Source organism: Lepidothrix coronata, unplaced genomic scaffold, assembly GCF_001604755.1.
Source record: "Lepidothrix coronata isolate B3197 unplaced genomic scaffold, Lepidothrix_coronata-1.0 Scaffold20, whole genome shotgun sequence".
In the NCBI taxonomy this organism is placed as follows: Eukaryota; Metazoa; Chordata; class Aves; order Passeriformes; family Pipridae; genus Lepidothrix; species Lepidothrix coronata.
The window spans coordinates 3,249,918-3,276,329 of record NW_016690200.1 but is presented as its reverse complement, the minus strand read 5'-3'; the positions used below and the strand labels follow the sequence as shown (position 1 = coordinate 3,276,329).

The following is a 26,412-nucleotide window of genomic DNA, read 5'->3' as shown; positions in this document are numbered from 1 at the left end:
AATAAAAGCAATCACTTTGAGTATGAAGAACTGTACCCCACTGAATTTTAAGAATGAAGTTTTAAAGGAATAATTTTAAATTTAAAGGCATTCAAGAAACACAGCTTTTTTAAGCTCAAGAGCACTTCAGGCAAAAGATACACTCAGGATTTCAACATCTCAATTAATGTCAAATTTTAAAGGCACTGAACAGCAGTGTCAGCTAAAAGCTGCACTGGTGCTCAGGAGGTCAGACAGCCACACCTAGTCACTTATCTGGCTTAACAATATGTTCCTGCTCATAACATCATGGCCCAAAATAGACTTCAGGCCTATTTTTGAACAATATCAGCTTTTAAAACTCTAACAGTTTTTAAATACTAAAAACTGTATGATATTAAATGGAAAGGATCAGGTTAAAAACATTTTTCTTTGTCCATTTATTACTGTTTTACCTGAAACAAATCTAAAGAGATATTCCTTAAGTTACCATAACTACACACAGCATATATAATAGTTATGGTTTCGTGTTAGGCTTAATCACTTTAATTAAAAAATGAAGTATTATTCATTCACGGATATCCTTCATGGGGAAAGCCTAAATGAAACAAAACCAGCAGAAACAATCCATCAGTGGGAAGGTTTGCTTGGTTTCCCCACCACACCCAAGCCAAGCCCAGCTTCTGTTTACTTCTTTAGAACCCGGCCTACCCTCGGGTGTTGGTTTCTCCTGGGGAAGGTCAGGCATGTTTTCATCCAGAAGATCAGCCAGAGACTGAGAATTTGCCAACAGCTTCTGATATGACATTGCAAATTCCTCATATTGCTTGTGCCGATCCTCACTCAGCTCCCCTTTGGAGTGGAGGATGCGCCTACAAAAATTCAAAGTTACAGTAAGACAACCTTTTTCCTCGGAGTGTATTTGAATCACTGTGACTTGCTCTGAGCAAAGTTAACCTGCTCTGTTCAAGGGAACTGTGAGAATTCCAGTTTAGACTGCAATTGCAAAAATTTGAGCAATGCTGTTATTTTTCCAAACCACGCTGAATTTCCAACTTCAATCCCACTGAGGATGGTACAGTCCAAGGGCCAAACAGAAAGGCCAACTTACTTTTTGCCATGATTATGCTGTGACAGTCCTGCACTATGAAAAAACTTGTGTATTAAATCAGAACATTCAACTTACATCAAAGTTGGATCAGAACTGCTTTGCACCTGCAACAATCCATTTCCACATTGCTTAAATGATTACACGGGCTTTTATCACCAGCAGGCTCAAAACAAATTGCATGTTAAGAAGCAGCCCATTGAGTTTCCAACAAACCAAGTTATTTCAAGACTATTGCTCCAAACTAAGAGCAGTAACATTTGGTTTTTTCAGTTGCTCTTTGTTTTCTTTTATGAAACTCTTCATACATGTTTTACATTTTCATTTTGAAAACTGAGACCTGTTGTCAAAAGCAGCTTGCTTTTGAAGGAACAGTCACTGCTTACAAGTGCACCATAAAGCAGTTTCAGGAGAACAGGCAGAACAGTACAACTCTTATTTTCTTACCAATTAAGACCATCTTGATATTTTGACCAAAACCACCAAGAACATTCAGTAATTTAACCAAATATACTAATCTCTGCTAGTCCAAAGCTTGCCACAGAAGTCTGATCCTGTCCTTGATTTTGGGTTAACTCAGAATAATCTGGTTGCTCATGAGCACTGTTCTAGTTTATCCAGAACTCTGGCTCCTGAGAAGTGCCTTTTCCCATCTGGCATGATCCATTCATCCCCTCTGCAGGAGCAGTTCTTATATGGACGAGGTACAGTCAGTTCTCTACCAGCAAGGAACACTTTGGGCCAGATGAGCTGTTTGGGGCCAACTACAGCCAAGATCCAAATGGGCTCAGATCAAACATGGACTTCCAAAGGGAAGCTGATTCCAATTTGTTTTACAGTAGCTTGAACAATGTTAACAACCCTGGACTAACCAGCTGGAACCACTGACAAGGCCCCCTGCCCTGACATGAAAGCATCAGAAGTCTGAAAAAAAGTGTAAATGCCACAATTCCTGAAGCAGGTTGTGTCATTGCATTATCCTTTGTATGATCCCATTACCATTAGGCTCTCATCAAGCAATAGGTATTACAGTCACAGTCCTGCCAAAAGATAAATATTTTGTGGCATAAAAATTCTAAAATAGTTTAAGCAACGTAAGTTGAGGGATATCAGCCTTGGCTTTTTTCTAGTTGCAGCTGAATTGTAAAACAAAAGTCATCTCTGTACACAACACATTCACAGGGCGAGCAACAAAATCCCTGAGACCTGCTCAGAGCCAAAACTGGACACAGGTGTCTGGCCAGAGGGCAAGAAGCAGCAATGCTGGCAAAAGTTCTATTTCTTGTCCCTCTGACACCTATACAAAAATGTATTACCCGCTCCTGCAAAGTAGAGCAAGAAAAATTAACAAATTAAATAAGCACTGACAATTTCTAAAGTGCAGTAGTTCAGTTTGGATTCGGGAAACACGTTAAGTGCCAACTCACAGCTTTTCCATGGAGACAGCTGTCCATTATGTACATATTTTAAGTTTAAAATACACCAGCAGCCTTACAAACACGAGCACTGAAGCTCTGTGCTATTATTAAAAAAAAAATCAAAAAAGCAAAGTGCTGTAACAACAGCACAAGAGTTTCAGTTCTCATTTTCAGTTCCCAGAAGACAAGTGTTAACAAATTCAAGGAAGCTCTAGCACACGAAGCAAACTTTAAAAAGCACAGTTCTGTTCTGAATACAATTAAAAGCACAGCACACAGCACTTGTCTTACTTCGTGTCTCTTCACAGCACCACAAGGCAAGTTCAGCACAGCTTAAAAACATCCTTAATTTAGACCAAAGAAGTTTCTTCCACATCTAACTCATTTTTGAAAACTCTCTCTAGAATTTGGAAATGAAGCTGTTTCCTTCCAATGATACAGCCTGACAAGTTTAGCTGTGCTCTCAGCTGTGTAACCAAAAGATCACCAGGTTCTACTGTCAAAGCATAACACAAGGTAGTTTTGCTAATCATCCAATTATCCAGAAACCCCTGTATATAATAATGCTTTAATTTTACCTAAATGATTTGCAGATAACACAAGACTAATGCACTGTTAATTTAGGATATTAATTTTCAATTAACTCAACCAATCTGCACAGCTTGAGTTATTTCACAGTCACTCTCCTGACACAGAAAAAATTATGAGTTATTTACCTGACAAAATGTCATAAACTAAACATATGACACAGTTGATGCACAAGAGGAAACAGTTCACTCCCTGTTCACTTCATTGATTCTGGAACAACAGTATGAATAAAAACTGCTGCTATCAGCAAAATGGACCAGATTTTTATTACATGGAGAACTGTGTTATCCAATAGGATTATTAGTTGTTAAAAAAATAAATAAATAAATCCAACAACCAAACAAAAATATCCCAAAAACCCACACCTATCCACAGAAAAAAATACAAAAGCAAGCAACCAACCAACTGCACAATCACTCTCCCAAAATCCACAGTTTAGGAAGTATTCACAGACTTCCTACTAGGCAAATTTCTGTCCTGCCCTCACTTGCATTTCCATACTGTGCAAAGGCCAAGAATCTCTCTTACTAACATGTTGTAAGTGAATAAAATTTGGTAGGAGAATGTTTTGATGGCTTGTTTCTTTAACAGAACTTATTCCTCAATTTTACTAAGAAGTTAAAATAAACACCTTAAAGTTCAGAGGGATAAATAATAGAGTTCTCTTAATCCAGTGATAAATGATAGTTCTTCACATTCCTTCCCCAAAACAAAGCTTTGCACCCATGTCCCTGGGGATAATTCAGATGAGGAGGAGCATAAGGAGGTCCCTTGTCTGATCTACTCAAAGCAGGCTCAGTGAGGAGATCAGACCAGGCTGCTCAGGGCTCTATCCAGTCTCTTTTATCCAGTTGTACAAGTAAATATTAAAGTGTATTTCCCTCTCTCAGATCACTCACAGTCTTTCTTCTTCTTGGTTTCTTAACATACTTTATACCTCTTGGAAACTTTTTTCCCCTTTCTTTCCTATCATACAGGCTGTACAAAACCCACTCACTGAAATGCCACCCAGAACCGACGTGCCCAGAACCAATTACAATTGAAAGGATAAAGGTTCATATTCATTACCTCAAAAAAAAATAACAACTAAGTTGATAACTCGCTTTAAACTAATAAGGTACTTGTAGAAACAACAGTACTTCAAAAGTCAGTTTATAGTCCTGTGAAATACAACACCTGTTTGACTGAGACCAGACAGGACTGCAGCACAAAATCCATCAGGCACAATTGATCCTTGGTCGGGGAACATGAAATTTTAATGTATTCCAGCCACACATACAACTCTGGACTGATGTCCAGCCTTTTAGCTGAAACCTGTGTCTAGACCCAGTAACATGTTCATTTCTGTGCTTCCAAAAGGATTTAAGAATGACTCTGTTTTAAGACCAGCAGCTGAGTTTAGGCTGGCTCCAATAGTGAGAACTCAGGATGCCTTAAAGAAAATAATTATTAAACAATGTGAACATTGTAGAAAAACATTATTCAGATCCCAAAGGTGTGTATAATCATACTCTGCAATATTAGTATTATATACAGATATCTAAGAAGATTTGAATCAAATTGTCTATGCCCTCTATTTTAATATAATACTATATAATTTGCCCACTTTAAAGTGTAATGGATACCTTGTTAATGTAAACTAATTTGTCCTCCATGCTGGTACACCAAAAAAGTAAACAAGCCAAGCCATTGTGGCATATGCTCCATTAGATACATGTGGGTGGAAAGGGAAAAATCAGATTGTGCCAACTGGAAAAGGACAGTACCAGCTGGGAAAGCAGCATTGCTCTCACACTGATAAGGAAATAAAGAAAATTAAAGCTAAAGGTCAACCTGCCTTTTCTTTAAAGATATTTGAAGAGTCTGTTTCATCTTTGCTTTTTAAGTATTCAGATCAAATTTAGTTTTTTAGATATAATGCAGAACACACTTGTCTTCTACACACTGACTACAACATACTTGGTTTATAAATACTGCAACAAATCCAGGCATTTCATAAATAAACTGTTTTTTAATTAATAAATAAAAAACAACATTCAAGTGTCACCTGTTTTGTCTTTCAATATTTTGTAGCTCCCTGTGGTCCCTTTTCAGGTGTTTGGTCAAAGACGTAAAGTATTCCTTCAACAAATTCTGGAAGGGCTGTTGTTTCTCTGGGCTAATTATCTCACTAGGAGGAAAGCTCAAGTTAAACTTCTCTGCCACAGTTTTTACTTTCCTCGGTACCAAACCGGCAATGTCATCTCCACAGTGCCGGCAGAAGCTGATAACCACAGAAACGTGGGTGTGGGATTCCCGGTCGGCATTAATAATGTTTTTAAGCTGCTCATAGATTAGAGACAGACCTTCCTTGTCAGTGAAAATCCCAACTATTGTCAATTCCGCAATGAAACGCAGATCAGTTCTTAACTTGGTGATGTTGGGAGTCTTCTCTTCTTTCCTCGCCTCAAAATGTTTTTTCCAGGCCTGAAGTAAGGAAGGAGCAAAATCAGCGTATCGCTGGTGGAAGAGGGAGCACAAGTGCACGGCGCAGTTCACATCCGAGATTTTCAGCTTGGCCTCCACAATAGAAGCTACTGCTTCTGCAATGTACTTGCTTAAATTCAGGCTATTAAAGTCATGGGACAAGGAGTCCCGTTGTTGTTCTGTGATGGTTTTTAGCTTCTTAACAAAAGCTGTGTTCTTCTTCAGGCTGGAGTCCAGCCTGCTGAAGAAGTTTTCCTCGGGACGGTTGTCCGGGGCGTTCTGGTTCTTGCTGCGGAGCTCTTTCCTTGCCTGGTGGCGCTCCCAAGCCTCCTGATGGAGCTGATGTGCTTCCTCTTTTTCCCTAAGAGACATAAAAATTAGTCATTTTTGTTACAGGACAAAGTATTTTGTTGCTTGCAGGTTATCAGTTCAAAGGAAAACAAGGTCATAGTTGGAAACCCTTCAGCAATTCTAAAAATTTCCCTTTAATACTCTCTTCTTAAATATTTACCAAGTTAATCCTAGACAGCTGAAGCATCTGCTTCAAAAATTCTGTTTAATTTTTGTAATGCAAAAGGCAAGTACTACTTGTTGCAAAAAAAAAAATTCTTAAATACTTCTAGGCAGAACATATTAATCCAAACAGACTTCAAAAATATAAACATAGAACTCCATTTACTCCAACTGGAGATGGAGTTCTTACAAAAGAACACAACAGCCTTTCAACATGTCACTGTATTACACAATTAAGGGAAATCTTTTATTCCCAGACTACTGAAATTACACAGAAAATTTTAAATAGGTGAAATATATCTGTCCCAGCTAGAATTTGGCTATCACATTGCCTCAGTCTTAAAAGTGACATTTAACACACATAAGAATATCCAGAATCTGAGCTTTATTAGTCTAATGATGCCATTTCAACACAGCAGTACCCTTGGATAACATATTAAAAAACACTGTCTTAGTAATATCACATATTAAACTGCCAGGTTACATTCTGAGTTTGCCATCCAGGTATCAGTTGTCTATGTTTGATTGAAAGAAATGACAGTCATTCCTCAGAGCAGATTTGCTCCTGTTATGGTCTGCAGACCTGTTATAGTATGTATTCCAAAATTTATGGTGCTAACAGCTCTCCATCTTCAAAGAAACTGCTTCTGTATTGTGCTGGTTTGGGCTGGGACAGAATTAATTTTCTTCCCAGTGGCCTGATGGGCTGGTTTGGATTTGTGCTGGAATCAGTGTGGATAACACAGGGATGTTTTCATTACTGCTGGGCAGGGCTTACACACAGTCAAGGCCTTTTCCTCACCCCACCCCAGCAGCGAGGAGGCTGGGGGTGTGCAAGGAGTAGGGAGGGGACAAAGCTGGGACAGATGAGCCCAACTGACCCAAGGGATACATCCCAGACCATACAACTCCACATATAAATCTGGGGAAGAAGGAAGGGGAGGGATGTTCAGAGTGATGGAGCTTGTCTTCCCAAGTCACTGTGACATTTGATGGAGCCCTGCTGTCCTGGGGATGGCTGAACACCTGCCTGCCCAGGGGAAGTGGGGAACCAACTCCCTGTTTTGCTTTGCTTGAGCACACAGCTTTTCCTTTATCTATTGAACTGTCTTTATGTCAGCCCACAAGTTTTCTTATTTTTACTCTTCTGATTCCCTTCCCCATCCTGTTGAGGGGAGTGGGGGGCTGTGTGGGGCTGAGTTGCCAACTGGGGTTAAACCAAGACATTTATTCAAGTATAACTGTGAGTTACACGGTCATCACATGCAGAACACTAACAAAGCTCCATATTAGAGACTAAAATAACAGAGGTTACAAGTGAAAACTCAAAATGATGTAGAAGTCATAAAGCATACTCAGCCAGCCACATAAAACTTAAAACACTACAGGCAACTTAAAAGTAACTCAAACTGTTCATTTTTTATAACTCTGCCCACAATCCTGGTAGCAGAACTACAGCATTTGGCACAATTAAGCCATTATAAGACCACTTACTTTAGTTGAGCAGCTGCTTCTTCTTGTTTCTTCTTCTCTTCCTCCTCTTGTTTCTTTTTCTCCTCTTCTTCAAGTTTCTTTTTTTCTTCTTCCTCTTTCTTCTTTTGTTCCTCTTCTGCCTTTACTTTATCCTCTTCTTTTTTCTTCCGTTCCTTGTCTTCCTTCTTTCTTTTATCCTCTTCCATTTTCTTCTTTTTATCTTCAGGAACCTTTAAAGTCTCTCTCTTCATGCCAACCTTGACATCTTCTTTTGGCTTGTCCCTGGTGCTCACTGGTCTCCTTTCACTAAATTCTTTATTATTTAGCTGAGATTCCTTTTCTTCCATATTTGGTGGTTTTTTGCGCTCAGCTGGCATCGTGTTACCCAGGCAAACCTGCAGAATTTAAAAGAAGTACTTTTAAATTGCTGTTGATATTTTAGTCATTTTTCACAGCCTACCCATATTCAATTAACTCACAAATGCCTGACTCATCAGAATAAAGGTTTCAGTTTTCTTGAACTACAGCATGGACCTGAGAGGTAAAAGCTAACCATTTTGTAAGTGTTGTACTGCAAAGTTGTCTTCAGCATAAAGTAAAAGCATCTCAAGTTTCTACAACCCAAGAAATACAAGATCTTGGAATACATACTGAAGCCTATCTGGAAAAAACCCACAAAAACAACACAACTGATGAAAACAAAGTATCCCCCAACTTAAAAATAATTAAGTATTTGATTCATCAGCATGCACCTGCACCTCACTGACCCTTCTACATATCTCATAAGAATACTCCCCCTTCCACTGCTTAGGATCCTAGGATAATGCAGGTTTGATGGGACCTCAAGTAGTTGAACCTCCTGCTCAAAGCAGGGTCAGCAGTGAGGTCAGGCAGGACTGCTCCAGCCCCAGCCTTGAAAACTGCCAAGGAAGGAAACTGCACAACCCCTCTGGCCAACCTGCTCCAATGCCTGGCATTGGAAAGGCATCCACTTGCTTCCTTCTTTCCTCACCCTTCCCAAGATTTCCCCAACCATCTCCAGGACTCTTTTCCAACACTCAAGCTGCACAAGTAGCAGCTGCAGAGTGAGCTGTGCTGACTATGCTAGACACACAAACCTCCCTGTCAGCAGAACAAATGGAAATAATATCAGAAAGGCTGCAATTATCAAGAGTTATTCAAGGCTACAGTTCCTCTCTCCTTCTACTCAACCAACATTTTGTAGGAGCTTTAGCCTCTTCGGGGTTTCCAGCCCTCTAAGCTTTGGTTTCACTTGGTTGAGGATACAAGAGGTAACATATACTGAACACCAAAGGGTAAAAATCCCAGAATCATTTTGATCAGAAGGAAACTGTGGAGGGCACCTAGTTCAGCCTTCATCCCTCTTCTCCAGGCAGGTCCAGTCAGATCAAGGAATTGGCTACCTAAGGTTTTAGTATCGCCATTGACAGAGATGCAAGGGCCCCTTCTGGGCCCCTCTGTCAGCACCTGAATAACCACACTTTGAAAAAGCTTTCCCTGGAATTTGCTATGCCTTATCCTGATTCTGCCTCTTTTCATCCTATCCCGGTGCAGCTTTGAGAAGAAGCCAGCTCCATCTTCTCTACCCTCTCCTGTTAGACTGTTTTAAGACAATAATAAGATTTCCCCTTTTATTCACACAGATTAAGAAACCCTCGAATTCCCTCTGTTACTCTTAACCTATCATGTCCTCCAGCCTCCTGATGTTCTTGGTGGCACTCCAGTATGTCAATGCCTTCCTTGGGAACAGAGAATCCAGACCTGGATGTGGTGTCCAGATGTGGTTTTGTAAGTACCAAATAGAGGGGGAAGACTCACCTTCTTCACCCTGATGGGTAACTCCTGGTACTACAGATGCAGCTGTCCCTAATGAAGGGCATTCTGCTGACTCATGGCAGGATCAGATGGGCCAAACAGGACCACAAGAGAAAATCAGAACCACCTAAGCTTTATTTACTTCATGCTACGTTGACCTCTTAAAACAAAAAATAGTGTTCACATGCTTCAAGTTAAATGCATATATGGGTGGGACTGATGGGACACCACTGCATGTGATCCCTTCTGAAGAACCATCACTGCTTTTATCAGTAACACCAGTCTGATTCCCAGCTGACACCCCTACTTTTGCCTTTCTGACATTTAACTCTGACTGGATGATGAAAACGTGCTAAATTCACAGATTTCCTGCATCTACTCGGAGTGGATGATGAGACACTTGCATGCCAATCTAATGCAGGGTGCTTCTAGTATTATTTTTAACTATTGTGAAATATATTTATAAGTAAGACACCACACTAAAGAAAATCTCTGTTTCTAAGTAAGTATTTCACATTTCCTCCCCCACCTCCCAAACAATAAGATGACAGATTGACATACTGACTATCCCACCCATATGGAACTCTGTGTTACAATATCTAAGGTGCTTGTCCAGGTCTTCTAAAGAAAAAAATGTTAAAGTTCACAGTGTATTCAGATATAGGCAGTGACAACTTACCAACTGGGAACCTATTCAGGACTTCGCCTGTTTGACAGCAATTGGCAACAGCACCAAAGAAGAAATGTCTCTGACACTGATTTATGGAAATCAAATCAGCATTGCTTAAACGAGCACTAGCAAATTTGGCTCCCTAATGCATGTCCTACAACTAAAAGATTTCACATCTCAAGATCTTAGAACTGCTTGGATTTCAAAAACACTGAACTACATCATCTTAAAACAGTGTTACTGTGAAATCAGTACTTAACGTGAGAGAGAAGGGGTCAACAAAACCCAAACAACTAAACAGCCCCCTAAACCTCTTCGTATTAAAGTCTGAACTAATTTTTCTATATCTGCAGGCCAGTCAAGTGGGACCTGTTCCTCACAGCTCCACCTGCAAGATGAAAATCTTCTGCACATCTTGTTTTAAAATCAACAATAACTATTTGAATTTTTTCTCACTATGAATCCACATTGGAATTTCCATCATTTTGAGACAGCTAAATTATCCCTCCCACCATTTTTAACAAAAGGGGTTTGCAAGGAAAGCTTTCAGCACTTAAACATCAACATAATATCTCGCTAGTAGGTGAGACAGAACAATGCATGAGACTCTCCAATTAAATGAAAAAAAACAATAGAGTAACACATTCATTTTAAAAAGAGAAAGCGTTAGATTCTGAAAGCTACTAAACTGGGAGCTCAGTTCAAAAAGAAAACATTTCGAGAAAAAGGTTGTTTATGATTAAAGAAATGCTGGAAAAGTATGTCAGAATTCCAATACTCCAGCTTTTATCTTTGGCCCCCACCTACTGTCAGTAGGGTAATTCAATTACAATTTGGGAAAAAACAAACAAAAAACCCACCACAGAACAAAATATCCACCTACACGTGTAACTTTGAACAACAGGGTCACCACCAAAATCATTATGGTATCAAGCTCTTATTAAATTTAGGAACTCAGAATTCTGTTTTAGAGATGTATGGGACGTTTGCTTGTATAAAAGCAAAACAGAGAAGATGGGATAAAAAGTAAAGGGATAGAGCCTAATTAGGCACATTATGATTTCAACCACAGGGCAGTATTATCCACTTTTTTCCCATGAACACTGGTGACCAAAAAATCTTGTTTACAGCAGATTCCTGTCCTGTATCCCAGAACAGGTGTGTTACAATACTCCTCACTGCCTGCTACGTGTACAGCTCCTTATCTCCCAAACCTTTCCGATGGCTCTGCCAGCTCCTTTGTGCCTACACCAACCCCCGCGGGCAGGAGGAGGCGGAGCAGAGCGGAGCCACACACACACTGAGCCCGGATCCACAGGCTGATCCAGCGTGGAGCCTCCTCTGACAGACCGTGCAGAACTGCCCCAGAACTGTCCCGGGAGCACGTCCATCACCCTTCCCTGGGCAGGAATGGTGAGCCAGACCTCACTACTTTCCTTCAGCTGCCAATTATCACAAGATCTGCGGAACGTTCAGACCTTCAGAACTTCTGTCTAGTTGGACTGAAACTGGCTGAAAGGCTCAAAAGATGTGGGAAGCAGGGACAAGTGGAAACAAGACAGGCAGCAGGCTCGCCTGGGTCTCATTTCCAGAGGGAATTAGGCTGAAAATAGAGTTTGGTTCAAATTAAGGGGATGGTATGGAAACATTAAGAGAACTTCTATTCAATACCTCGTGTTTATAGAGATGTACTGATGAGAAGGCACAATAATGACAGGAACTCCATGAGCCAACAGACAAACCAGCACTCACAGCTGAAAATTAGGAAGGACAGAGGAAAAAAAGAGACGAGACAAACATCCACATGCCTTTGGCAGCCTGTTTCTGCAGTGACACTCACATGCTTTGACATTCCTTAGTTTCAGTGCCTACAGACACTATTTTTTCAGAGAAAACTACTTCTATTAATTTTCCAATATTTGACACACCTTAACTCATTTGTGGTTAAGACATTTTTAGTGTACCTAAATTTCTACTTTTTTTTTAAACTTCATACCATTCTTGGAATTTGAAAAAGTGGGGGGACTGGGTTCATGATACTCTGGGCTCAGAAACTTAAGAAACACGTCTTGAGATACAGAAGCAACATTTAAGGAAAAGCATCTATGTACTTACTCTCAAGGAAACCAGAGTCATATGAGGTATTCAGCATCGTTAACCCAGTCACAATTCAGAATAAAGAATAAACACCAACACCGTGGCCCTCAAATCAATCTTGTCAAGTCAATAAAAAGTCTGTTCTCACAGTCTGCATTAACACGATCCAGAATCTCAATCCTTGCAAACACATATATGGGGGGAAAAATACAGCTCTATTAAACTAAACATATTGAGATTTTTCATGTTCTGTTTTTATTGCCACTGGAAATAAAATTGATCACATAAATGGTCCTTTTTGCAGCTATTCTACTACAAAAGAAATGAGGGGATATGAAGCAAGATGTCCCCACTTCTGACCAGCTGAAAAATCTGACAGAGCAACAAACTCCTCCATCACTGGTTATCACACCACTGGAAAGCTAAAAGTTTCAAGGAATTAAATGTAATCAGGGTTCTCTTAAAGTAAGGGAAGGTGCATTAGAAAAACGAGGAAGGTGGAGCAGAAAAATGCCCTGGTCAACGAGGAGAAAATAAACTCAGCCACAAGTTTTGGAAGGTGAGACAAGGAGCAGAGCAGGAAACCACAGTGCAGAGAGAGGAGCACCCCATGCACTGGCACAGAAGGTTCACAGAACCACGGAATATTCCGAGTTGGAAGGGACCCACAAGGATCATCGGTTCAGATCCTGGCCCTGCACAGGACAGCCCCAAGAATCTCACCATGTGCCCGAGAGCATCGTGCAAACACTTCTTGAGCTCAGTCAGGCTTAGTGCTGTGACCACTGCCCTGGGGACCCTGTTCCAGTGCCCAACCACCCTCTGGGCGAACAACCTTTCCCCGATATCCTCTCTGACACAACTCCACGGCACTGACCCATCCTCAGCCCGGCCTGGCGAGCAGCCGGGCGCTTTTACTTTCACGTCTCGGGACTCAGAGTTTCGCTGTCAGACCCGCGGGGACGCGCCTTCCACCGGCAAACGGCGGCCACAGACGGGGCGCTGAACGGCCCCGCTCGCTCCCGCACACCCCAACGCCTGCTCCCAGCCCGCCCTCCCACCGCCCCTCCCGGCTGGCAGTACCAGCACGCCCTGCCCTCTCCCCGCGCCCTCAGGCACCGCCGCCCGAGCCCTCCCCGCCTCGACCCCCCCTCCCCGGCCCCGGGGAACCCCCGGGACCCCCCTCCCCGCGGCCCCGCCAGGCCCCTGCGCCGTCCCAACGCCTGCCCAGGGCCACGCTCCCCACACACACACCGTGGAGCCGCCCTGCTCTCGCCCCCCTCGCCCGCGGCTCCCCCCGTACCTGTGCCCGGTGCCGACATGGGCCCGCCCGGCCCGGTCGCCGCCTCCACCTCCCCCGCCCCGCCGAGGCCCCCGCCCGCTGCTCCCCTCACGGCCGCGGGGCCGCCCGCGGCGCCGCCTGAGCCCCGGCGCCGCACCGGCCGAGCCCGCGCCGCACCGGCCGAGCCCGCCGCGCCGCGCCCGGGCGAGAAGGGAAGGGCGGCGCCGCTGAAGCGCGGCGTGGCCGCGGCTACGGGCGGTGGGGAGCGGCGCTTCGCGAGAGGCGGCGGTCAGGCGGCGCGCGGGGCAGCCCCGCGCGGGGGCCTGGCGGCGGGCGGGTTACCGGGACCTGCGGAGGCGGAAGTGGCGGAGAAGGGGAAGAGGAACGGGAATGGGGCGGGAAAGGGGAGGGGAAAAGGTAAAGGAACTGGAAGGGGCTCGGCCGCGGCGGGAATGGGAGGGATGAGTTCAGAATGAGTTCAGAATGCCGCTTGTTTGGCGGCCCCAGCGCGAGGCTCGGCCGGTGGCCGCGCCTGACGTCACCGCCCTGACGTGTCTGTGCCACAGCGGCCGGGGGGACACTCGGGTGTCACCGCTCAAAACACCGCGGGGAGCGGCGGGTTAACAACCAGTGATACCGGGATTGGGGGTTAACGGGTGTCCGCGGCTGTGCCCCGGTCTGGGGTCATCAGGGCAAGAAACAAGGAGTTGCTGGAGAGGGTCCATCGGAGGGCACAGAGATGAGGAGGGGTCTGGAGCATCTCCCGTGTGAGGAGACACTGCGGGAGCTGGGCCTGGTTAGTCTGGAGAAGAGAATACTGAGAGGGGGTCTCATCAATACACATAAATGTCTCAAAGGTGGGTGCCAAGAGATGGTGCCAGACTCTCTTTGGTGTCAGGACGAGAAGCAATGGCCATAAACTAAAACACAAGGAGTTCCACCTCAACATCAGGAAGAACTTCTGTCCATGGAGGGTGACAGAGCACTGGAACAGGCTGCCCAGGGAGGGCCTGGAGTCTTCCTCTCTGGAGACATTCCAAACCCACCTGGATGCATTCCCATGTCATCTGCTCCAGATGACCCTGCCTTGGCAAGGGGATTGGACTGGATGATCTCCAGAGGTCCTTTCCAACCCTAATGACACTGTGATTCTGTCAGAGTGTCTTTTCTAGTCTAAATCTGGCCTTTGCACTTTGCCCCCCTGCTCAGGCGCTGTTCCCACCTGGAGATCCAGAAGGCATTTTGCAGTGGTGAGTTTAGTGGCACAGAATTCCCCAATTTATTTGAAATGTTCCCTGTCTGCACGTCTGGGCATGGCATCGCCTCTGGGGCAACTCTAAAGCTGCCCAGGCTGGGAAAAGCTGGCACAGCCCAGAGCTGGAGAGTGAGGATCTGGTGTTTATTTTACATTTAGAATCCAGGCTCTGACAGAAGCTTTTTCTTAAGGTTGGGAAAGCATTTAAACCCTTCTAGGCTTAGAACAAGCCCTCAGCAATATTGGACTGTGACACCAGGCGCAGGCCTGATGTGGATAATGAGATTATTCAGCTGTTAAAGCCACCTTTTATTTGGAGGCAGGAGTCAGTCCCAATAGGAGACTCTGTTTACTGATGCAGAGTTGTAGGTGTGCTCTGCCAGGACTAGACAGGACTAGACAAGTTTTTTTTCTCCTCTCTCTCGTTTAACTTCACTGCTCATTTTGCAGACATGTCTGAAAATCTCTTTCTGCACAAGTTCAAAAGGACAAAGTCATGCTTGTTATTGACAGAGATCATTCATATGTCCCTGCTACACAAAGATTTCATTTACTTGCCAAAATATCTTGAGTTACCAAGTTGATTAAACTGATTCACTGGAGCGGAGAAGATCCGTGGCCTAGACACGGTAAAATCCATTTTAGTGTTGGCACTGAATTTTTCAAAGGCACCAATGGATGTCAATGGATGCCTTTGGATTACTCATTTTTGGGTCTGCTTGAAAAGGCAGGCTCAGTGTTACATCAGGCTTAAGTTGGCAGTGGCATTACACCAGGAAATGTTGGCTTATTTTCTTTTGAAGCATGATGTCACTGCCCTTTCTAACATGAATAAAGTGCACAATCACCACAATTTTGAGAGGAAACAAAGGTCCTTGTGTGTTTATACCACACACTTCCACACCTTTGACTGTGTTGGTGTAAAGGCCACACAATTAGATCTGGTTTTACCTTTGTCTGACAGCTCAGAAAGCTTTTGTTTCTAAAGCACCTGTTTGGTTTGTGCACACACTGATCAAGCTTTTCTACTGATTTACCAAAACCACAGAGATCTCGCTTCCTGAGTTTCAGATATAAAGCAGGGGTTTTTTTAATTCCTGAAGCTCTTCTTCCCAAGTTTTTCTATGTTTCCTCAATTACTGTCATGCAACTTGCACAGAGGATTCAAATTGTGCCAAATACTGGCCTAATGCAGAATCTGTAGGTGTACTCACTATTTCCTTGTAGCTAAATCCAGGAAATCATCCTTTTTTGCCAAGTGAGCAGATATAACTTTTTTAGACCTGTCTGGGTTTTTTTCTCACAAGTTTTGTAGTTTATTTATGGTCCCTATTTCCTGGAAAGGAAGTGCATTTTGGTGCACATACTCTTTCAAGGTGTACAAGCTTTCATCTTATCCTGTTACAATAAACCACATTTGCTTATCTCCATCCTGACACTCAGATCCAAGGTAACCTCTCTTCACCACACACCTCCAGCTGACAATCTTCCTCAGGACTCCAGTTGTGGGCAGTTTTTTTGGGTTGATATAACTCCTAAAGTGGCAAGGGCTATAATGCCTTCAGAAATACTCCAAGCTGATTATGGTTTTCTGTTTAAAATACTGCAAGTTTAGATTTGCTAGATAGTCAGACACACACTATTTATTATATACAACCTTGGTTTTGAAACATTTCTTGGTTTTTTGGTGAGAACATCGGGTAGTACTGAATCAGCCTCACACAGGAGCCTTCTCTAGGACAGGCTCTCTGTGCCAGAAGAGCCAGGCCAGGAGAGTCCCCTTGGATACATCCTCAGGAGCAGCGTTTCTGCTGGCACAGGTACCACTTCCTCGCATTTAGATACGAGCCAAAGTCAACAAAACCTTTTATTGAACCAGATACAGCTCCAGCAAGGCTTTTGCCACGTGTAATCATGTCCTACACAAGATGAGCATGCTGGCAAATCTGTGAAGGACTTTAAATCTTTATTAACTGGATTTTGAATCACAGAAAAAACCCAGCAACTTGACTTGATGAGAAGTATATTCCATAAACCCCTGCTTAGACTTGATTGAACCACTAAGTGAACTCATATATACAAATATTTAATTAGTTCTCTAAGACCCACATTGTGTGGCTGAACCATGTCATTGGAAAAAATGGAAAATTTTTAATATTCAAACCTATTCCTATCAGTGCTAATTGGGAAATATTCAGCTAAGTGCCTGTCTGATTTAAAGCAAAACCACATTGATATCTGCTATTCGACTGGTATTTGCTTAAGAACTGTGGAAAAGTATTTCATCATCATGCAGTGTGCCTGCAACATTTGTCTTTTTCCCCAAGCACAGAATGGAAATGTTTAACTATATCAACCCTTTATGTCTCTCTACTGTCAACTTCACTAAATCATATAACCTTTCAGCATTATTTTCAAAGTTCCTTTGTTCTAACTGAAAAAAATTAATATTCAATTTCTGTTACGCTTCACTGTATTGGCCACATGACCAGTGTCATATAGTTGTATCCTTTTGCCTTCTTTGCAACATTCAATTTTATTTATTCGCTCTGTGCCAGTGCTTGGTCACCCACAGTGAAAAAAATTGTCTCCCAATGTTCAGAGGGAATCTCCTGTGTTTCAGTTTGTGCCCATTGCCTCTGGTCCTGTCATTGGGCACCCCTGAACAGAGCCTGGCTCTGTCCTCTCTGCACCTTCCCTTAAGTATTTACACACATTGATAAGATCCTCCTGAGCATTTTCTGTTCCAGGCTGAACAGTCCCAGTTCTCTCAGCCCTTTCTCATCTGTGCTCCAGTCTCTTCATCATCTTCATGGCCCTTCACTGGACTTTCCCCAGTATGTCCATGTCTGCCCTGTACTGGTGAGCCCCGAACTGGACACAGTGCTCCAGGTGTGGCCTCACCACTGCTGAGTAGAGGGGACCTGCTGGCAATCACAGAATCACAGAATGGTTTGGGTGGGAAGGGACCTTAAAGATCATCCCATTCCAACTCCCCTGCCATGCACAGGAACACCTTCCACTAATCCAGAGCTCCATCCAGCTCAGAGCTCCACCCAGCCTGGCCTTGAACAATTCCAGGGATGGGACATCCACAACTTTTCTAGGCAACCTGTGCCAGTGCCTCACCGCCATCACAGCAAAGAACTTCCTCCTAATACCTAATCCAAACCTACTCTCCTTTAGTTTGGATCCATTCACCCTTGTCCTGTCACTACATGCTCTTGTAAAAAGTCTTTCTTGTAGGCTCCCTTCAGGTACTGGAAGGCCACAATTAGGTCACTCTAAAGATTTCTCTTTTCCAGGCTGAACAATCCCAATTCCCTCAGCCCTTCCTTGTAGGGAAGGTGCTCCATCCCTGTAATCATCTTGGTGGCTTCCTCTAGACTCACTTCAACAGCTCCATGTCTTTCCTGTGCCGGGAACCCCAGACTTGGATGCAGTACTCCAGGTGGGGTCTCATGAGACCAGTGCAGAGAGGCAGAATCACCTCCCCCAACCTGCTGGTGGTTCACAGAATCACAGAACAATTAAGGTTAGAAGGGACCTCTGGAGATCATCCTGTCCAACCCCCTTGCCAAGGCAGGGTCATCTGGAGCAGGTGATACAGGAATGCATCCAGGTGGGTCTGGAATGTCTCCAGAGAGGGAGACTCCAGGCTCTCCCTGGGCAGCCTGTTCCAGTGCTCTGTCACCCTCCATGGACAGAAGTTCTTCCTGATGTTGAGGTGGAACATCTTGTGGTTTAGTTTATGACCATTGCTTCTCGTCCTGACAGAGTCTGGCACCATCCTCTTGGCACCTGCCTTTGAGATATTTATGTGTATTGATGAGATCCCCTCTCAGTGTTCTCCTCTCCAGACTGAACAGACCCAGCTCCCGCAGTGTCTCCTCATAAGGGGAGATGTTCCAAGACCCCTCACCAGCTTTGTGGACCCTCTCCAGTGGGGAGGGGTCTCTCGTGTCCCGATGAGCCCAGAACTGCACACAGCTCTCCACACGCTCCTCACCCGCAGCCCAGCACACCGTCTCCCTCCCCGCTGCCCTGTTCTGTCCATCCGCAGCCGGGACAGCCCCGCCCGGTCCCGCCCGGCGCCGCCCCCGGTGCTGTGGGCGGGCCGGGGGGCGGTGGCGGCGGCGCCGCGGGCGGTTGGGGCAGCGCGGCCGCGGCCATGGCGGCGCTGGCAGGGGGGGCCCGCGCCCTGCGCCGCGCTCTGCGCCCGCCCGGCCCGCAGCGCTGGTACCGCACCGAGCGCGGCGTCTACGGCTACAAACCCGGCAAGGCGGCGGCGCGGCGGGCGGCGGAGCCCCGCGGAGCCGGCAGAGCAGGTGGGACACCCCCGGCGCTGGGCTGTGCTGTGCCGGGCTGGGCGGCGGGGGCTGCCCCGCAGCGGGGACCGCGGGCCGTGAGGGGTCGGGCTGAGGGGCTCCGTGTGTTGTCCCCGCCGCCTCCCGTCCCCGCGGGATCCCGGCGGGTCCCGCTCGCTCCCAGAGCCCTTGGCCGGGAAACTTGTGGTGCCTGGCCCCGCGCCACCGGCAGCACCAGCTGCTGGAGTTACTTCAGCGATTCGAAGTTACTTCAGTTTTGCTGCCCTAGAAGTACCTCTGCCCCGCGCTTGTCGTTTTCCTTTTCTGTTACGGTGCTTGAACTGGCCGTATAGTTACCAGTGCAGGTAACTCTCTCCCACAGCGGCAACTGTGATGATTTTAACTCAGTTTTATAGTGCAGAAATATGATTTCAAGTGCACAAAACTCTCCGGGGCAGGAGTGTGGTCCCTGCGTTAACAGCTTGGGAGACTTCGATAGGAATGGGCTCCACAGGACAAGAGAGAGAAGAAGCTGCTGGAGAGGGTCCAGAAAGCTGATGGCAGGTCTGGAACATCTCTCTGATGAGGAGACACTGCCGGAGCTGGGCTTGTTTAGTCTGGAGAACACTGAGAGGGGATCTCATCAATACACATAAATATCTCCAAGTTGAGTGCCAGGAGGATGGTGCCAGAATCTTTTCAGTGGTGTCCAGCAACAGGACTAGGAGCAATGGCCATAAACTAAAACACGAGAAGTTCCACCTCAACGTGAGAAAGAACTTTCCATGGAGGGTGACAGCACTGGAACAGGCTGCCCAGGGAGGGCATGGAGTCTCCTCTCTGGAGACATTCCAGACTCACCTGGATGCATTCCCATGTCACCTGCTCCAGGTGACCCTGCCTTGGCAGGGGGATTGGACTGGATGATCTCCAGAGGTCCCTTCCAAACATAATGATTCTGGGATTTTTTTGTGAATTAAGCCTGTTGGAAAGAAGCAGGAGTGAAACAGGTTGGTAGCTCAGGGACACCAAGTCCTGTCACAAAGTATCCTCCTTGTTAATAGTTAACATATTTCTATGTTACATTTTAAATGGCTTTCTTGCTGAGAGCATTGTGGGAAATGTTAGAGTAATGTTCTGCGTCATGTCCCCCTTGCAGAACCCACTACAGAAAAGGGCCTGTTTTGAATGGGCTGACTTTATGAACATAGTGGCTGGAGCAGAGTGTGAGCAATGGAAACACAAATGTCAGAGAAATAACTTAGTGAAATGGTCTCAGAAGTGCATTGTTTTGGAAAATGAAAGCCTTCAGACTTGAATACTGTCAGCACTCTACCAAGATGAAAAACTCCTCCACACTAGGAATGGATTATAAACTGGTTCATATAATTAATTTGTAGCAGATTCTGCTTGCAGTATATTTTATTGTGTGCAGTTTATCAGCCTGGCTCGTGGTCTGTGCTCAGTGACAATAAGGTGTGTGTGTGACCTTTCAGCTGCTCGTTTGCCTATGTTGATAATTTTTACCACATTTGGCTAAGCACATGCTCTTGGCTCCTGCAGAAACAGCCTTTTTTTCTGAAGTCATGGGACCTGAATTATTGTTAAGACCCAATCCTCCTGTCATTCCAGCAAGGAACAGGGGAGCATAAGTGATATGATTGAACTGGCTCAGGAAATAATACTTTGTGTGCTGGTGATGTGCTGTTCTCAAGGTGGAGGCACCTGTTGTAAAGACGTTCAAAGCAAAGTGAAGTAGTTCTGCATGTGTTTACAGGAGCCTAACTTATGAGGGGAGCCGTGGGGAAAATCTAGAACGTACTGGCTGGAAAACTGGAGGGGTGAGCAGATCAAGCAGTTTGCTGATGGACGTATTGTAGGGTGATAAGGTGAAACCAACTGCTTAGATACTCTCTTTCCAGCCAGAACCTTGATAGTTGCCAGTGGACAAAACATTCCTGTGTTGGTGCTGTAAGTAGATTAAATGTGAGCACATGTGTGATGCTGTTCTGCTTTCTTTTTGCTTTCAGTTGACCATGCTCTGGCTCGTTTAATAACTGCGTACGCTGAACACGGCCACAAAGCAGCCAAAATAAACCCCCTGTTTGCTGGCCAGGCTCTTATGAACATGGTACCTGAAATCCAACAGCTGGCTGAAGTTCTTCAAGGGCCTCTCGTTACTACAGGTAAGTCCACAGCCTGCTCACAGTGAGTTCTGTTCGTGGGTGGTTTATTGGGAGGCTGTGGCCTCTGTGGAAGAGCCAAATATTGAGTGGTGATTCAATCAGTAATGAACTTTTGGATGAGAAATTGTCAACTTGGGCCTGCTTATGTCTGTTGCAGAAATCACAGTGCAACGAGTGGCTGCCTTCTAGCATCTTTGGAAATCAGGAAAAATTGTACTTGTTCTTACAGTTACTGATGTTAAACATTAATTTCTTGTTACTTTGATGATTTACATACTTAACAGTGTAGTGAAGCTGTCAAAGTACAGGGGCAGAAATCAAGACTTGTCTTTTCTTGTCTCTCTTAGACTGTTGCTGTGACCTTGAACAGAGGAGGGTCTCTCTCCATGCTTTATTTTCTCCAAAACATGCCTTGGTGCTTCCCCTTCCTCCCTCAAAGTGACTAATAACATTTATTTCCCACCAGGACTTCTAAACATGGGAAAAGAAGAATCTTCCGTAGAGGATGTGTTGGCTTACCTTGACCATATATACTGCGGGCATATTTCCATAGAAACAAGCCAGCTTCCAACTTTGGAGGAGAGGGAATGGTTTGCTAAAAGGTTTGAAGAGCTAAAGCAAGAAGCATTTACACCTGAAGAGAAAAAGCACTTGTGCAAACTGATGCTGGAGTCCCAGGTACCTTGTTCCCCATTGTTGGATTGTAATAGAGTTGTGGAATCTTGTCATGGATCCTTTACTGCTCTGAACACTATTCATGCAGAAAAAGAACAATCACTATCCTGAAAGGCTTTGACAGTGTGCAAGAGGAAGAGGTACAAGGTTTTGCAGTACACAAATGCAGCAATCTCACTGGAGTTTGTTGCTGAGTTTACTTGGCAGCCATTATTGAAACAAAGAGCCATATTTTGGTTTGTACAAACCCATGAGTAATCAGTCTTCAAAAGTGAGATTCTCTGAGGCTAATGATCTGACAGCTCACTGAAATGTTACTGATGGGAACACAAGGCTGGGCAGAGCTCTGTGAAATCTTGTGTTCTGGTGCTGATCTGTTTTACTGGCTTTAAAGTATGGTATCTCTCAAGGTTTTGGGAGAACAAATCACAGCTGGACTGAGGTGTGATACAGCACTGGCAAATTTGCTTTTCAGCAAGGAACCTTTGTTCAGTGCATTCTGTGAGGAAATGAAATATTTATGTGCTTTCAAAATGTATAGAGAAAATTGATTCCAACACTTCTGTACTGTGAAAAATTTTAATTTTTTCCCCTTTTCTTCCCATGCTATCCAGAAGGATGGAAAGGTAGAAGAGCAGGATCGGTGAAGGTTGGAAAGGTAGAAGAGCAGGATCTGTGAAACTGTCCCTGTTTCCAGTTTTCCAAGTGGAAGGAGTGTTAAATGTAATATTTACCAATGACTAAACAGAAGTATATGGCCCATTTTGTATTTTGTTGCCTCTTTGGAAGTTAGAGGAATTTCACAGTGACACAAGAGGTTGATATTGGGACTGTATTTTGATTTCAGTATGACCAGAACTATACTAAGAGTGTAGAATTTAACCCTGACAGAAAAACTGCTTTTATGAGTGAATACTTTTGTATCATTTATTCCTTAGAACTGAATGTTGCTTAACTAGAGGGTGTTCAGCAGTTGGCTCTGATTTTTGGGTGTGGATCTGTCTTCTCAGTTACAGACTTCATTTATTTTCAGTCTTCTGCACTTCCAGTGCTTCCAAAACTTGGTCACTTATGAGAGCTGTCTAGGCACAGGTGAATGGAGTGAAGTGAGAAGAAAATGAAATAAATACAGATCCATTTATTTTTCTTCTCTCAAGCATTCTACCTGTGTACTAAGGACTGTGCCAAATATCAATCAAAATGAAACACTGTGCTTCTCCAGCACTTTGTATCTCAAGATAGTTATGTTTAATACTGTAAAAGAACACCATTCCTTAATTTCCACCTAAACCAGGTAAACTGTTAAGTAATTTGTAAATTGCTCTGGTGTTACAGTTCTTCATACATCTCCTTCCACATTAGACAGAGAGAGTTTGGTCCTCAACCTAACATTTTTCTGCTTAGGAGGAGATAAGAGCTGATTTCTTGTAGTCATCACAGCTTCTGGTCTCAGACTGTGTGGGTGGAGAGTGAGCTGAGACTTTGGAGGAGTGTTTTTAGGTTTGTGTGCCTTAAGGATACAAACCTAAATCCTAAACAGAAGACTGCTGCTTAAAATAGCCTAATACTGAAGTTGTCCTGTTTTTCCCAGGAGTTTGATCACTTCTTAGCCACCAAGTTTGCCACGGTGAAGCGCTATGGCGGCGAGGGGGCAGAGAGTATGATGGGCTTCTTCCACGAGCTGTTCAAGATGTGTGCGTACAGCGGAGTGACGGATGTTGTTATTGGAATGCCTCACCGTGGAAGGCTTAATCTCCTCACAGGTCTGCTTCAGCTCCCACCCGAGGTAAGAGGTTCATAATCTCATGAGCACTTGCTTGATGCCTGGTTTATTTGAGGTGAAATAAAGCCCCAAAAGTTTGTCGTGTTGTAAGGGCTGGAGCCATAAAAGTTAACCTGTGTGAGAGTGTTTTCCCTTCCTGTCAACACTTCAGCCAACTGTCCACAGGAGGCTGTAAAAATCACTCTAATGCAGGGCTTTCTGTGCTGGTATCAGAAGCATCCTTGTAATTTCAGGAGAAGGAGAGCATAGGGTTCAGTAAATGCTTTTCTTTCACCGTGTCAGTGAATCAGAAAAGGGTTTTGACCAAATCTGTTTCCATGCAGCTCATGTTCCGTAAGATGCGTGGTTTGAGTGAGTTCCCAGAGAATTCAGCAGCCATTGGGGATGTTCTCTCCCACCTGACATCTTCTGTAGACCTCGATTTCGGTGCCCACAGGCCTGTGCACGTCACCTTGCTGCCCAACCCCTCACATTTGGAAGCCATCAATCCAGTGGCCGTGGGCAAGACACGGGGGAGGCAGCAGACCCTGCTCGATGGAGATTACTCCCCAGACAGCTCTGCACAGCCTGGGGACAAAGTTATTTGCCTGCAGGTATTTTGCTCACAATTCCTAACTGATCTTTGTAAGACTTGCTGGACTAGAATGTGAACAGAAGTGTATACAGAAATATCAAAAAACCACTGATTTGATGTATAATGACAAGTACTGGGATCCTGTGTATGGGGAAAGAGGAGGGCAAGTAAGATTTCCAGGTGCCATATGTGATGATACTGGCATTTAAACAACTGCACCTCTAAGATTTCTGAAGAACTGCTTCTGATATCTTCCTTTTTTAAAATAATACTCTGCATTGGGAGCCATGTGTGCCTTTCCTCACAGACCACTTTTGCATTTAAACCACCACCAGAATCCTTCTTTTAAATTAATAGGTTTGGAGAAGATCTGTCAACAAGGTTGCAGAATCCTCAGGAGGATTTAGAATTTTGTCATTTTATCATGGTACTGTTGAAGACTCTGCTGGAATTAGTTTTTACTCCTTGACCTGACTTTTATAGTTGTAGAGGCAATCCTAAATAGTTCCTTGATAAATTTTATTTTCTTGCATTGTGTTCAACTTGGAAAAACAAGTGAGTCAAACTCTTCACATTTTAAAGCCAGGAGTAAAAACGAGTTGGGCAGAACTGTTCTCCTGTGAAGCCTAATCAACATGGAGGAAGTTACATATAGAAGTGAAAACGTAATTCAGTTAAAAAATGTTTTGCTTCCTTCTGGAAAGGGTATTGAGAAAAAGCAGAAACGAGAATATCTTGGGCAAGTTTGGGTTCTTATATTTTTTTATTAAAAAAAAAAAGGGTTTAGGGCATGCAGGTTCAGGGAGGTGTTTGTGGCCCACTGTGTCTCCTCCTCATATTTCTGTGCAGTTGTGTCAGTTAGTTTGAGAACATACTATTGTTTCTTAGATTCTCTCTTTCTCATAATGTTAGATTTTCACCATGTAGTAATGAGAGTACGGCAACTCTTTAAACAAAGATTCTTCAGGATAAATGGACCTTCCCTATGCAGGAAAAATTTAACTGTTTGGGTTTTGTACAGGTAAGTGGTAGGGAGGGTTGCACAGTAGAGAAGAACAACAGTAAATCTGAGCTAGACACCTCCATGTTAGTAACTGATTCAAAGTATGCCTAAAAGAAAGAAAATCTTTCGTGGAATTGTGATTGTGGCTTCAAGACTTCCAAAGGTTAGATTGAAAAAAAAAAAGGCCAGTTTTTACTTATGACTGTTAACTGCTATTACTCAGCTAACTGAGAAGAAAGAGATGAAAGCAGATACCACCTTTTTCAGAATCTTGGTTTGGAAGTTTCTCTTTGGGCTTTCTGGGGATTTCTGTTTTTACAGTGCTTTTTCTTGAGAAATGTAAGTGTTGACACACTGAATTGAGGTTTACTCTGGCACTTGCTCTATTTTTCCACTAGAATAGACCTTCCACTAGCCTGAGGGCAGAGCTTGAGGGGAAAAAGAGTAAAGATCAGCTAAGGTGCCAGTGTAAGCCTAGTTGTCCAAGGTCTGAAAATCTTTTTTTGGAAATTCAGTGTGCTTAGAATATATGAGGACTATAAAACTCTTCTGCATGGACACCTCTGCAGTGTTTAATTGTCCATCTCTGCTGAGAGTGGCTTATTTTTCACCTTCTCACATACCTTAACTCTACTTCCTGGACATCAGGCAACTACTGATGTTTATGATTTGAACTGAAATTTGAGAATAAGATCTCCCAGAAATAAATTTCAAATTTGACATTCTACTGTCAGGGTCACTGTTTAATGAATTAAACTTGATGGTGACCTTGCTTTTATGTTTTTTGCTAATGCAGCCCAGAAAAAAAAAGACTGTCCTAGCAAAAACTGTCTCTGTCTTTCTGGTAGAATGAGGAAAATCCTACCTGCACCACATGAATTGGATCCTCTGGGGTTTGAGATGATATGAAGAGTCTTGTATGGTTGGATAGCCACACTGTCTGTAGGTTTTACTGCTTTGGGATGTGCTGAAGGCCATAAAGTTCTCTCAGATGTTCTAGGGTCTCCACTGAAATGCTATCACTGAGATACATAGCCTTCTTAGGCAGCAGAAAAAACCAGGAAGGAAAAGTGAAAACCCAACACTTCAGGAGCAAGTGTAGCATGGCAAGGGATAGAGTGGGGGTGCTGGGTTGTCTCTCTTGCAGTAGTTACCTTTGTTTTTCTGTGATACCTCTTAAAAACTGTATCAGAACTGTA

General features: G+C 44.1%; 2 protein-coding genes across 4 annotated transcripts in view; one reads left to right on the top strand and one right to left on the bottom strand.

The window, feature by feature from the left end:
• UPF2 (UPF2 regulator of nonsense transcripts homolog (yeast)) overlaps nt 1-13,512 on the bottom strand; it is a 56,380-nt gene extending 42,868 nt beyond the window's left edge. For 2 of the 3 annotated variants that reach the window (XM_017807803.1, XM_017807805.1), the window contains exons 1-4: nt 13,452-13,512; nt 7,567-7,940; nt 5,141-5,920; nt 691-851 (exon numbers count right to left, since the gene is read on the bottom strand). In XM_017807803.1, coding sequence (XP_017663292.1) covers nt 691-851; nt 5,141-5,920; nt 7,567-7,922 — 1,297 coding nt within the window. In that variant the 5' untranslated portion in view covers nt 7,923-7,940; nt 13,452-13,512. Of the gene's footprint in view, nt 1-690; nt 852-5,140; nt 5,921-7,566; nt 7,941-13,025; nt 13,146-13,451 lie in introns of those variants that run through there. The other variant, XM_017807804.1, reaches the window with a different exon arrangement.
• Nucleotides 13,513-14,154: 642 nt separating this feature from the next.
• Nucleotides 14,155-26,412, top strand: part of DHTKD1 (dehydrogenase E1 and transketolase domain containing 1) — a 26,546-nt gene continuing 14,288 nt past the window's right edge. The window contains 7 exon segments of the mRNA XM_017807820.1: nt 14,155-14,287; nt 21,023-21,178; nt 21,645-21,856; nt 23,445-23,639; nt 23,960-24,229; nt 25,007-25,016; nt 26,304-26,337. Of these exon segments, the coding sequence (XP_017663309.1) occupies nt 14,170-14,287; nt 21,023-21,178; nt 21,645-21,856; nt 23,445-23,639; nt 23,960-24,229; nt 25,007-25,016; nt 26,304-26,337 (995 nt within the window). The 5' untranslated portion in view covers nt 14,155-14,169.